The 12725-nt window shown below is 45.0% G+C and overlaps 2 protein-coding genes, 1 long non-coding RNA gene and 1 pseudogene across 4 annotated transcripts; 3 read left to right on the top strand and 1 right to left on the bottom strand.

Annotated features, from left to right (window-relative positions):
* The first annotated feature begins 129 nt into the window (after nt 1-129).
* On the top strand, nt 130-3609 carry LOC125525368 (F-box/LRR-repeat protein At2g29910-like). Its single transcript, XM_048690368.2, has 3 exons — nt 130-1095; nt 1203-1391; nt 3298-3609. The coding sequence occupies exons 1-3, from the start codon at nt 301-303 to the stop codon at nt 3607-3609; spliced, it is 1296 nt and encodes a 431-aa protein (XP_048546325.1). The 5' UTR covers nt 130-300.
* Nucleotides 3610-4074: 465 nt separating this feature from the next.
* LOC125525371 (uncharacterized) lies at nt 4075-7730 on the top strand. Of its 2 annotated transcripts, XR_015612351.1 has the most exons (6): nt 4075-4409; nt 5081-5224; nt 5296-5344; nt 6901-6956; nt 7291-7474; nt 7624-7730. It is a non-coding gene; the product is annotated as an uncharacterized LOC125525371 (long non-coding RNA). The 2 variants fall into 2 exon arrangements; XR_015612350.1 differs by having other exon boundaries at nt 7291-7655.
* On the top strand, nt 7557-8569 carry LOC125518487 (uncharacterized; annotated as a pseudogene).
* A 1572-nt stretch (nt 8570-10141) lies between these two features.
* On the bottom strand, nt 10142-11696 carry LOC125525370 (thiosulfate sulfurtransferase 16, chloroplastic). Its single transcript, XM_048690369.1, has 5 exons — nt 11464-11696; nt 11089-11354; nt 10761-10834; nt 10615-10668; nt 10142-10412 (listed from the first exon to the last, which is right to left on the bottom strand). Exons 1-5 carry the CDS (start codon nt 11496-11498, stop codon nt 10293-10295), a joined length of 549 nt encoding a protein of 182 aa, XP_048546326.1. The 5' UTR covers nt 11499-11696; the 3' UTR covers nt 10142-10292.
* Nucleotides 11697-12725: the final 1029 nt, after the last annotated feature.

Genomic DNA, 12725 nt, shown 5'->3' with positions numbered 1-12725 from the left:
CACTTTTATACAACATAGTGAAATTACGAAAATGCCCTCGGCGGGGCACGAGAATTACGCGCGGTGGCACGAGATCTTTACCAGCAGCAGTTTTTTCGATCCGACGGGCAGATCCCTCCACCTATCGATCCAACGGACGAAAACGCATCAAGGGAGAGATCCAACGGCCGAGAGTGCCTGATCGCTGAGGAGCCTCCGGCATCCCTCCGGTTCATATCTCTTGATATATAGGTGATCGAGCCGATGTACCTGCTTCAACTTCAATATTAATAACACCACCATCCAAAGTTCCAAACCCTAATGGCAGGACCGCCGCCGGCATGGGGGGCTGCAGGCGGGAGGGACCTCATAAGTGGACTCCCCGACGACCTGCTCCACGAAATCCTCGGCCGCCTCCTATCCACCACCGCCGCCGCGCGCACCAGCGTCCTCGCCCGTCGCTGGCGCCGCGTCTGGGCGGACCTCCCCGAGCTCGTCCTCGGCGACGACCTGATCGGTCACGATTCCTTGTCCCTCGACGCCGTCGACGGCGCGCTTGCCGCCCACCCCGCCGCCCACGTCCACAGCCTCAAGATCACAGTGCTCTACGACACCCCCGCCCACTGCGTCGCGTCGTGGCTGCGCTTCGCCTCACGGCGCCTCGCGGGCGCGCTCTACCTCCACGTGCGCGCACCTCGTTCACCTTATCAGTGGGAGCAATGGCGTGCTCGCAAGACCGCGGTTCTCGAGCTGCCACCGTGCGAGGGAGCGACGAGCATAAAGTTTCTCCTCCACGGAGTACCGCACCTCCTCCTCCGGCCACAACCACCGCCGCCGGGCGGGGCCATGTTCCCGGCGCTGACGGACCTGGAGATCAGCGGGGCCACCATGGAAAGCAGTGCCCTAGGAGCCCTCGTGTCCACGCAGTGCCCGTGCCTGCGGAAGCTCAGGCTGGCGTTGCTCACGCTGGTCGCAGGAGTCTGGAGCACGTGCCCTCGTTTCGTCTTCGCCGACTACGGGCGACATCTCCGGCGGCTGGAAGTCATGCGGTGCTCTGCCATGGCACCTCTGATGCGGTGGTTCGACTCGGTCGACGAGCTGCGACTCGCCTACATTGTGCGTCGCATTCGCATGCATGCATTGACTATTATCGGCTTCTGTCGTCCGGTCGTCGAATCCTTCTAGTAGCAATTAATTCGTTGAGCTATTGGTTCATTTGTCAGGTACCAGAAGACGGATGGAACTGGAAGAGATTCTTGGATGACGCGACCAATACTCTTCCCAAGTGCTCAACCTTGTGGGTATCCTCAACCGGGAATAACCATGGCTTTGTACCAATCGTGCTGCGTCTCCTCAGGAGAGGGAATGACATAAAGAAGCTGTGTATGTCATACACATACATACCCTCTACGGTAAATTTCGAAGTTTACTTAGTTGTTAAGTTTAGCTGGAACTAAGTTGCTTGATTTTTGATAGTTTACAAAGAAATTTGACCAGATTATAAGGAAAATCGGGCCAAAATAATTTTCGAAATTTGATCCATTTTTTGAATTTGGATCAGTCGATTTCTTTGGGAAGGAAGAAGGAGGCAAGGCCTCATCGAAGAACGAGTTGTAGCCGGCGGAGGCGAGTCCGAAGGTTGGTTCGGGTGCGGGTGGGTGGGAGGTGGGGTGGGGGGCTTGTCAAGAAATTATGATGGTGTGCCGGTTTAGAGAGATGGCCATGGGTGGGCAACATGGTGGTAAGGGAAGGGTGGGGTGGTGGAGGCAGGCGGATCGGTCTGGGATGGATCGTTGGCGGTCAGATGAAGAAGATAACGATCTATTGGATCTTGATCCAGTGCTTGATATAGAGGGGAAGAAATTGATTGGTCCTCTGGAAAAATTCAGGCAATAGGTCGCTCCTTTATTTGTTCAAGTTCTCCATCTCTCAGGTGGCGACTGAGAAATTGTTAGTCGATTAAGTTTGAGGACGGGGTGTCGACCCGTTGGCTGGGCAGCCCACCCAAGTTCGAGTCCCGGCGACGCGCGGTGCTCACGGAGTTTCTCCTATAAAGAAAAGCCAACAAGGGTTAGCCCTTGAGTTGGTCTCATTTTTTTTAAAGTCGATTAAGTTGCATGTAAGAAAGTTTTTCTTTTTTTGCTGAAAACATCCGTTCCATTAACAAGTGTGTACAAGAACCAGTAGTCACCAAATCTCAATACAAAATCAGGAGCAAGCATCCAAACACCCCAAATAAGTACTTGAGAACTCGCGATATAGGAGTCTGACTGCAACCCGTGTTCCACAACGAGTGAAGAGCTCCTGAAACAGGGATACCGCGACAACGTGAAGAACGAAGATCACTAAGCGAATGGGCAAAACGAAATACTAAAACAAGGAAAATTCAAGCGAATGAAGGCCTTGATCTTCCGGAAGATACCCCATTTGACGCCATGTCATGTTCATTGCCTTTTATAGCTTGTACGAGGAGTTGCATGTCCGTTTCAACGTGAACCTTTGGCATGCGTTGCACAAAAGAGTATCATATAATGCTATTGATTTGGTATTCTAAATGTTGATATATTTTTCTGTAAACTTGGTCGAAGTAATAAAGTTTGACTTTGAAAAATCTAATATGCCCCGTACTTTAGAACGGAGCGAATATTTCGCATTCTACCTAGGAACAAAGACTACCTTATTTATTAGTTCTTGCAGTAACACATATTATAGTGACTGTCTTAATTCTTGAAACCGTTCATGTTTAACCACCCCCGCTCTATCTGATTTGGTGGAGGCATTTTTGTGTCAATTTCAAGGATGGTACGGTACACAAAGTATATTGTATTTTACTTCTCTGTATCAAAATATAAGATGTTTTTGCAGTTCAAATTGAACTGAGAGTAGTTACTAAAAACTGGGATTATATATACAAGTAATGGTTTGTTATTATAAATTCCCACTTTTGGAATGACTTCTCTGTTGTCTTATTTCTGATCTATATTTTCCTTGCTCTTTTGGATTCCCCTGTTTTCCCAAATGTTTCATATTCCTTTCCATTTTCCGTTTTTATTTGTATAGTTACCTTGTTTTATGTGTTTTTATTGGATTTGATCCAATTCCCCCCAAAATCTGGATGTCGCTGATGCTGTTGCTTTTGCCCGCATGGATAATGCGCACAAAAACAATGTTTGAGACTTGAGGATTGTCTTGTAACTATATTGGTGTTCAATGTGTTACGTCCATATAGCCTGCGATAATATGCTTAACCTCAGTTATGTTTTGTCCATGAATAATATATACTCCTCTCTAATAATAGAGTTATTATTTATTTTCCAGATTTTTGGATCGCCAATGCGTCCTTGTCACGCACCAAAGAGTTCCATGGCGGACAACACCATCCTTGATTCACTTGAAGAGATAGAGATTGATTATATGAAAGGATCAGAAGATGTATTTGTGGAATTCCTAAAGCAGCTGATATCCAATATATGGAGCATGCCAAAGCTGAAAAGTGTGGAAATCAACATGTTGCACTCCCCTTCTTCCCTGAACGACGTGGTACACGAGAGGATCAGCGCCATGTTCCCTCCGAATATCAGCGTCAGATCAAATGCGTTTCCCAATGGAAGACCGCACCAGATTATTTGAAGCTATTATTTCTACATAACCTGCGTTTTTCATTTTTCAATTTTTTGTTGAGAAACTACCTGATATATACGTATCTGAGATTGGACCATGTGTAGAAAATTGAGAACATAAATACTCCCTCCGCCCAGATTAGTTGTCTTAGATTTATCTAGATACGAATATATATATAGACATTTTTTAGTAGACGGGGTACTAATTTGAGGCGGAGGTATTGAACATATAAACCACGCTAGAGTACCCGCCATTCTAGGGGCACTCCTCGCGCGAGACGTTTTTGACCGCAGGATGAATTCACCACAGTACATTTTTGGCTCTGGCAGATGGTCAACCGTTGGCCTTTTCTCACATTAGTGTAAGCTTATAGAGAGGATGATGGGTGGGGCTCGTTGGTTGTGGGGTCATGCGACTGATGTGAGTTTCCTCCAGTTTTTGGTACGCGAGAGCCCCCCGCAGCCGCATCCCTCTTCTCGCGCTTCTTCCTCCCCACGACCCCACCTCGCCCCGCGCCGCCATCTCCGCCTCCTCTCTCACGTCCTCCCTGCCGCCATGGCCTAGCCCACCCTCGTCATCGACCTTCCCAAGCCCACTCTCTCTCGAGGGTGCTGCTGGTTGCAATCTGGACGAAGAAAAAGAGACCCTGGAGAAGTTAGAGCGTCCTGGTGGTGGCTAGATCGATGCGGTCGACGACGAGTGCCAGTGAGCGACGGGGAGGCCCCTACCTCTCCGCACCTTCTCCCAGGTTCCCGATCTGGAGCGGGTGGGACGGACACCGGCGAGGCCAGCCTCCCCTTGACACGAAGGTACTCCCCCTCTCCCCTTTGTGCCCACTCTTTCTTCCCCGACCCCTCTTTCTTGTTACACACAGCCATTGGGGCAGCACACCATATGAATCCGAAGTTAATCACGTGCTTCTTGCCCCCCCTCGCTCTCCCCCTCTTCACACGTACTCTCCTGGATTTAGACAGATTTGATTTATTCTTGTTTCCTTTCCAGATTTAATTTCATCCTTGTTTCCAAGCTCTTCCTATTCATAATCTATTAATTAATGACTTGTACATACGTATTTTATCATGTCTACTGATAATCTCATCACATTACAATTCATACATGAGTTTATTTTATCTTGTCTCCTTCAAGTTTGTATTTAGGCTGTTCATTTTTCCTTTTTCAGATGTATGCCATGTATGTGTAGCCATGGTTCTGAAACACCCCCATTCCTTCTCTTCCTATCAATTTTCTTTGATTCAGTTATTTGACTAAATGATAATGTATGCCCCAGGGTTAATTAGTACCTAAAATGCTACCTTTGGTTTGTGAAAAAGATCTAGAGTGGCTTCTGCAGCTCCTGTTATGTTTCATTGATTCAGTCATGTAGTAGGATAGTTCCACTGGATTTTACTAAATGGTTTTGTAGCTTTACTTAGTGAAAATGCCTCAGTTGGTTTCTGCAACATTGCTTGTCTGTTGGCAGCTGGAGCATACTTGGTACATGAGCCTTGCCGTGAGTGGTCGTGCAACGGTGACCTCGACGAGCAGGGCAATGTCCAGACACGAGTAAGGCACCAAAGATGACTGGAAGCACTCAAAAAAGTTTACCACGCTGGAGCTATGTCAGGTACCTACTGTTCTTTTATGTTGTGCGTTTTCTATTTCCCATCAGAAACTCATACCATAATCAATTTGCAGGTTGTATGAGGGCAGTTAATGAATATACTTGCGACCCTTTTACTCTCAGGTAAATCACTAATTATTACATGCTCTTTCGACCCTTTGTGAAGATAGAACGGAAATATCAGCTTCACTCTGCATTTCTTATAGATGTACCTAGGAGAAATGCAGAATTAAGAAGAGCTATTTTCAGAACACCACTATCTGTATCTCTCTATATATGCGGAACTCAGAACTCTTTTTGAAGATGGATGGATGAACTCCCTTTCCATCTCTGCTTTTTGTCAGTACATGATTGTGCACCTCCTATGCCTGCTTAATTGTGTGTTCATTTTGTTAATCAAGAAGCATATGATTTTATGGCTGGGTACGTTGAAAATATATAAAACCTTTCTTCTTTTGGATAATCTGTTTCCCTTTCGCTAATCTTTGTTACTTGCCTACACATCTATGCATACTATTCACTACTGCTACCAATCCCATGCTTGTTTGTTCAGATACTTGAATGGTGGAACATGGCTTTTGTTCGATGGCGATTTTCCATTCTTTGTATGTGTTGCATTCTTTTGTCCAAAAATAGAGATGTACTTTCTGCAAGAAGAAAATGCTAAGTCTTTTACTAGCAAAGATGTCGATCTTGCACATTTATCTTTCTACGCACAGTCTCACTATCATCTTGTGTAGTTTATTTATAGCGGTTGAGTACAGAATTTTAGCCCTCCTATTTTAGAGTATGAATCGGAATCTAAATCAGCAATTGTAAAAATGATCAGTAATTGTGCTTACTTTTCAGACTCTCCTCCTTTTTCTTGCTGCTGAACCCCTGCCACCATCATGTCCAGACTGGCTGTCTCCATGGTTGTAGCGCCAAGGTCACCGCATCTTACATCCTGATGCATGCAAGACAATATGATTAAGCTCCCTGTATTTTGTTAATTTCTGGTCTTACTAGCGTATATATTCATTTCTATTTTGTGCTCATGGGGCCTTGATGTATTACGTACATGTGTTAGGTTGAAGCATGAGGCTGGAAGGGGTCTTGTGCGAGGACTAGCGTTTGCTTCAGTCAAACCAAAATACTTCTAAAATTGCAGCTGCACTTGTTGGTCTGATGTACATGAGAAGCCCCAATTTTGTTGGCAATAGATGCATGGTTTCCCAGTAATTAAAATAACTTAATTTTTTTATATGATGTATGGTAGTCATGTGTCTGATGTTCTTCGTGTATCGGATTCCAAGAGTTTTAGGATGGGCGGTACGGTTCCCATGTTTGATGTTTTTTACTTTCGCAAAATTGGTCGATGCTGATGATAATGGCAACGGTGGTCTTTGACACTTATATTTTTAATGTATATAATGTTCCCAGTTTTATTGTTTTACTCTCTTTGGTTCAATAAGATTAAGATACATACTTTGCCTTGTGCTGAATCTGATGTCGTTCAAATTCTAGAATTTTTAGGATGGGTTGCAAGTTTCTCTTGTAGGACGTTTTCTTGGTTTCTTAATTTTTTTTGTGATAACATAGGTGATTCTGTTTGTACCTCAAACTTGCCTTTCTATGTTTAAGTTTCAAGAAGACATTATTTGATGTTAGATGGCCATTATGTTCGTTTCATGTGGCAGAGGACTAATGGTACTCTTCCATGAAGAGAAGCAAGTGGATCAGTATGTAGTAGCAGGTATCAATGTTTTCTCATACTGATGATTCTGAAGTAATTAGATTGAGAAAATTGCTTTATTCCCCAATTTCTCTCTGAAACCTTTGCCTTGTCCATAGTCATACCTAAATGAGTTACTTTATTTCCTATAGCTCTATTACTTTTTCCCCTAGAACCTGTCTCTTTAGTCCCCTTTACAATACCATGATCAGGAGGCAAGAAATATGTGTGAATGGAATAAGAACTGTATATAGTTATTGATAAGCATCTTCCAGTATTGATATTAAATGACACCAATATCTGAAAGTTACATGTGTCTACTTTAACATTTTGTTTTGATTTTTCGGTACTTCAGTAAGGTCACTCATCAAGGAAGTGTCTTCTCGGTACTTGCATGATGAAGGACAAAATTGGTTTTCTAACCTTTCATTGTTGGTGCTTTGGAAAGTACAACTGTACAAGTATGCGACATAATAATGCCTGGAAATTGGCCTATGGCTGCATCATTTGAGCTATTTTGGCGTCTCTGCCATCCAATGGTTGTTCAGCTTCTCTTTTGAAACGAGGCTATCTAGAGGATTTCAAGTTATGTTTTAGGAAGGCAATTGTTGGTTATAGTGAATGACCTGGTCGGACTATTTGTTCATTTGGCTATCTTAATGCAGTCCCATGTGCATGCTTTTTGCAGGCATTGGTGAAGATTTGAGAGGCAGGGAGGGATTGCTCAAGTGGAAACAGAGCAAGAACCAAAAGGAGCTTAAGATTTTGCTACTACCTTGCTAATAGCTTTGTGAGGTAATTAAGCTAGCTACACGCGCATTTGTTTTCTGCTGTACAGAGGTCACTATTCTAATTTAGGAAATAGAAACATTAAGTGTGATTTAAGAGTATAATAGCAAATATTGTTAGCATGAATAGACTGTGTCTTGTACGTACTAACTAGCAACAGAGTCTAATTCTTCCCACATAGCGGTTGTCACTGGAGACTTGACCAGCCTGGACTTTACGTACTTCCTGCGTTATTTCTTCTTTGATTTAGGGAACATCAAATGCATGAGATAAGTGTCAAAATTAGTACTCAGCGACACTTATTTTGGGACAATTATAAATAGGTGTGCAGTTAGAATTATCTGACTCTGGGTTTTCACACCTGGTTCGAGGTCTTGAGCCCTCTTCATTCATTTGAACATGTGATTTATTTTATTTCTACTATAAATTGAGCTAATTAGAAATTCTATAAATGTGTTTTTCTTGATAAATTAAAGCTTATGATGATGTGTATTGGATTTTCATTTCTTTTTCTTTCCTCATAGATTAGTTAGGTATTATCCAGGCCTAGGTACCCGTCCTTGATGATGGCTTCCACAAGCTAAGGTACAGGGGTGAACTAAGTTGGGATTTTGCAGCAGCGACGGTCACAACTATCGGTGGAGATCGAGCTAACGACCTCACAAAAAATTCTACAGATTCATCAAACACCGAAGGAGGTTAGTGTGTACCTGAGCGGGAACGGTGGCCGTTGTGGTCTTGCTGGAGCCTCCCTTGCCGTGGAAAGTCACCAGCTTCAGGGAGCGACAGTGGCAACTGCAAGGATTTGGCTTGCCGCTACGAGCAACGGCGACCCCATTTGCTGATTCCGCAGCTCCGAGCTGCAGCAGGAGCTACTGGGCGGCCGAGATGCAGATGGAGCTGCTGCACCTCCGAGCTGTTGAGCTGCAGTGGGAGCCGCTCTGCCGCCAAGCTGCAGCATGAGCCGCCCACGAAGATGGAGCCCAAGGTGCCCTCGTCGGCCTCCTCCTGGTGCTTTCTTACTTCACTTCAGTACGAGTAAGGGGGAGGGGAACGGGACGAAGATCTGGTTGATGGAACCAAGGGTGCCAGACACGTGGTTGGTGTTCTGTGTCCTGGTGGCAGTCCGTGAGGCAACTATTGACGTGTGTTTTTGTCCCTCAGCACATGTATCTTGAGGGCAAGGTTGTAATTTTCTTTATCTTTGAGGCCCGTGATGTTACTCAAATTGTAATCTTGGTGGAGCCTTTTGGTTCTGGTTTTAATGAAAGCAGGGAGGCCCCCTCCTTCGGAGGGCAGGGCCCAAAGTTTGCCAAAAAAAAAAGACCAGCAGTCAACCATGGAGGAGAAGATTTGAACAGAATTGCAAATTCGCCAAGGGGCAGTAGAGTCATTTTGCATGGCATTGTGCAAATCAATAATATTTTTCACTTCTTATGCATGTATTATCATGAACAACTTTGTTGCGGCACAAACCGTGAAAAAGACATAATGTCTTCGGATCAAAGAGAGATTGTATGCTGTACTTTTTTCAGAGGCAAATAAGTGGGCAAGTTCCATCTTAGTCAAAAGAAGTAGTTGATGCCTTAGTGCTTATGCACATTTATCTTTTCTTTGATCTATGTGATGATGTGCTTACTCTTATCTTCTTTAGATCCATGCATGCTTATATCGTGCCATGTAATATATGGTCCATAAACATTATCTTAGAATATCCGAGGACTATCTAAAAAGCTATTTACCTCTCATCCTATTATGCTATAGAAATGAGGTTTGGAATCGTGCTTACTCTTTCATTCTAAAATATTATATGGCTCAAAGTACATTACTCGGTCCCAATAGGCTTCTTGGGAATGGATGCAACGAGTCATCTACCATGGAAACATCTATATGATGCATCTGTACCTATGTACCCTGCTTCATAAAAGCAATGTAAATAAGCTACTGTAAAATGATCTTGTGCCTCTCTTATAACGCTATGTATCGACTGCATCTAAATGTTATGTTGTGCATGGTTTGAATGCTCATTCTACATAATACCATCGCTTCCATGTCCCAGTCTTCCCAGTTGGCAGCCATGCAATGCATCTTTGCTACTGTAGCTTGCTTTATAAAACCAATGTATGCTATTGCAGCTATACAATGCATCTTTGCCGCTGTAGCTTGCTTTATAAGACCAATGTATGCTATTGTCAGGTGATCTCATTACTTCCTTTTAGTCCATCATGGTACCATGTAATGAGATATAAGTATACCATGTAATGAGATATAAGTATCTATTAAGTTGGTTCTAAATCAGTCACGTATGTATGCTTTCAATACTTGGCTCGCTCTCACTTTTTGCGCCATGGGCGCAACGGGTCATCTGGTATTGGAGTAGACGAGCCATGACGCTGTCTAGCATGAGTCTCTTACTGTGGCAGGCACACTGATATGTTTTATTATCACAGCCATCCATCGATCCACTTGGACTTGCATTCATAGATGCATTATACACAGGCAGAGAGCACCACACAGAACTGGTGGCTGCAGAGTTGATAGATGTTACAGATAATACTACCAGTTGTTTCAGATTGCTGCAGCAGATTCAGGTGTTGGTGGCGGCGTGGGGACTGCCACTGTCACTGGGAGTCCGTTGTGCAGCCAAGCAGCGTAGCCGCCTCCCACGTTCTTCACATTCATGAACCCCTGCATATATCACTCATCATACACACGCTGAAATGGATGTATCTGAACTATTTCTGTTAGCTATATCCTATTTCTGTTAGCTATATCCATTTGAGCAACAACTAATATGAGATGAAGGGAGTATCGGTAAGTGTTTTTTTACACTGGTAGGTAAGATGAACTGATCGATCGTCAATAAGAATTTCGTTTTACTTGCACTTACTGCTGCTAGGAGATCAACGCATGCCAGCTCTGACCTCTTGCCGCTCTGGCACCCCTGCTCCATCCATCCATGGATGATTAGTAGTACTATTACAACTAAGGAAATTTTACAAAAAATGTACGTATAGCTAGTATAAAAGGACGTACGACAAGTATGTGTTGCTCTGTGGTGTAGAGCGAGGCGACCTGCTCCACGAACCGTGGGTTCTTCTCCCGGGTCCCTGCTGACAGACAACCACCCACCAAATCAGTTCACATAATTAAACTAATCCATCTTTTTTTGCAAATAATTAAGTAACCCATTCATCTTCAGCGGCTAGCGAGAAGCTGCACGTGGACGGCTAAACGTCCACATACATGCGTGGTTTGCATGTAGACGGAGGTTAATTGATGCGGAGGAATGGGATAGAGCCGAATCTATGATGGCGTCAGTGTCAGGGATGAATAGGAGAGGAGATTGGTAAGCATGGCATGCCTTGTGGTGTGACGAAGAAGTAGGGGACGTTGAGGGAGCCGCCGATGTGGCCCTTCCCCATCTCCTCCTCCGTCCTCACGTCCAGGTACATCATGCCGTCCTGCTGCTCCTGAAGCTCCCTCGCCGCCGTCTGCACGTCCACCGTCGTCACCCTCACGGCCGGTGTCGCCGCCGTCTGCACGTCCACCGGCGTCACCCCCACGGCTGGTGTCGCCGCCGTTTGCACGTCCACCGTCTTCACCGCCGTGGCCGGTGCCGACTCCGACCTGCAGTTCGAAATCCAGTCAAACCAAATCGAAGGACCGAGTACGTTAATTCACGGTAAGGTGCCAAGGAAGGAACCGATTCATGTCGGATGAACTAATGGCGACGGACCTGGTCATCTCGTTCTCGTGGGGAGGAGGTGCCATCGATCACCAACACTTGCTAGCAGAGCTGGAACAGTCCCTCAGGTGTTTCTTGTGTGTGTTTGTGTGCGCTGCTTCTGGAGAACCCGCTCAGTAGCTGCACCTTTTATGCTTGCTGATAGACGGGTCGCGCGATCACTGCTTCACCCTCTCCCAGCGAGTAGGAGTTTGGCACGTAGACACATAGTACATTGTGCGCGCACTTGATTGTGTGACATGTACAATGTACACTAGCAAAACAGAAAAAAAAGGCAAGGCAGGCACTAGTGGCACCAACAAATCGAAGCTTGTCTGCATGCGCTCGCCGCCCGTCACAACGTGTAAAGCGCACGTCTCTTGCTCCATCGACGGACCACGGATGATCATCAATCACGTCAATGCCTTCTATGCGAGCGAATGGATCAGGAATGATATCATGCCTTGCGTACATACTCCTCCCAGAACCAGAATAATGCCTGACCTAACTCATGGATGGGATGGGATGGGACGGGATGGGATGAGACGTGACAACTGCTGCGTGCCTTTTAAAATAAAGAAAAAAAAATCTATCCAGAAGATAAAGGAAGAACTGAGTAGAGTATGGGCCATGCTAGCGCTTCAAGACAAGCGATCAGAAGGGCTTTCGTCCACGTTCCATTTCCACTGAAATTGGAACGAGTGTTTTTTTTTACAAATGTAAAGGGCACCTTTTACTAACTAATCTTAGTTATTCACAGATCATGTGTGTTTATTTATTGTGTTTTGTATTTCCTTAGATGCACACAACCAACACCAACACATACACGCAAAGGATCACACCGGCAAAAAGCAAAGCCAAAAAAGGCCGAAGCTTTGCTGTTCGGGTCGCACTACTATTCCCCTCAATTCATCATTCATTCACTGACTACAACTTCGAATTACGGAGGAATCCCAAGAGAGAGGGGATTAGAGGAAGGAGATGATAAACAGCGCCTCGGCCGAAGCTGCCAGTCCATTCCAAGTCGCCTCATTCTTAGGGATGGCAATGGGTACCCATTACCCGCGTACCCTGTGGGTAAAAACCCTATTAGGGTAAGGGTATGGGACAAAAAATTATCAATGGGTACTTAAATGGGAAAATATCATACCCATCGGGTAGAGAGGGTACGGGTATGAGATCGTATAACCCATGCCCGCATACCCATGTACCCAACTAAAATGTTGATAGGTGGTGCCGGGGTTTCTGATCCACGGACACCTATGGGACCGGCG

Source organism: Triticum urartu, chromosome 7A (assembly GCF_056163025.1).
Source record: "Triticum urartu cultivar PI428250 chromosome 7A, HENAU_Tu73, whole genome shotgun sequence".
Lineage (NCBI taxonomy): Eukaryota > Viridiplantae > Streptophyta > Magnoliopsida > Poales > Poaceae > Triticum > Triticum urartu.
This window is presented reverse-complemented; position numbering and strand designations above follow the sequence as displayed.

What these genes read in the sequence shown, in the direction of transcription:
- LOC125525368 (XM_048690368.2), top strand. Translation starts at nt 301, where the DNA reads ATGGCAGGACCGCCGCCGGCATGGGGGGCTGCAGGCGGGAGGGACCTC. An exon ending in AGCTGCGACTCGCCTACATT is followed by an intron (nt 1,096 to 1,202) that starts GTGCGTCGCATT and finishes TTCATTTGTCAG; the next exon opens with GTACCAGAAGACGGATGGAA. An exon ending in ACACATACATACCCTCTACG is followed by an intron (nt 1,392 to 3,297) that starts GTAAATTTCGAA and finishes TTTATTTTCCAG; the next exon opens with ATTTTTGGATCGCCAATGCG.
- LOC125525370 (XM_048690369.1), bottom strand. Translation starts at nt 11,498, where the DNA reads ATGGCACCTCCTCCCCACGAGAACGAGATGACCAG. An exon ending in CTTCTTCGTCACACCACAAG is followed by an intron (nt 10,835 to 11,088) that starts GCATGCCATGCT and finishes GTCTGTCAGCAG; the next exon opens with GGACCCGGGAGAAGAACCCA. An exon ending in GCGTTGATCTCCTAGCAGCA is followed by an intron (nt 10,413 to 10,614) that starts GTAAGTGCAAGT and finishes TGATATATGCAG; the next exon opens with GGGTTCATGAATGTGAAGAA.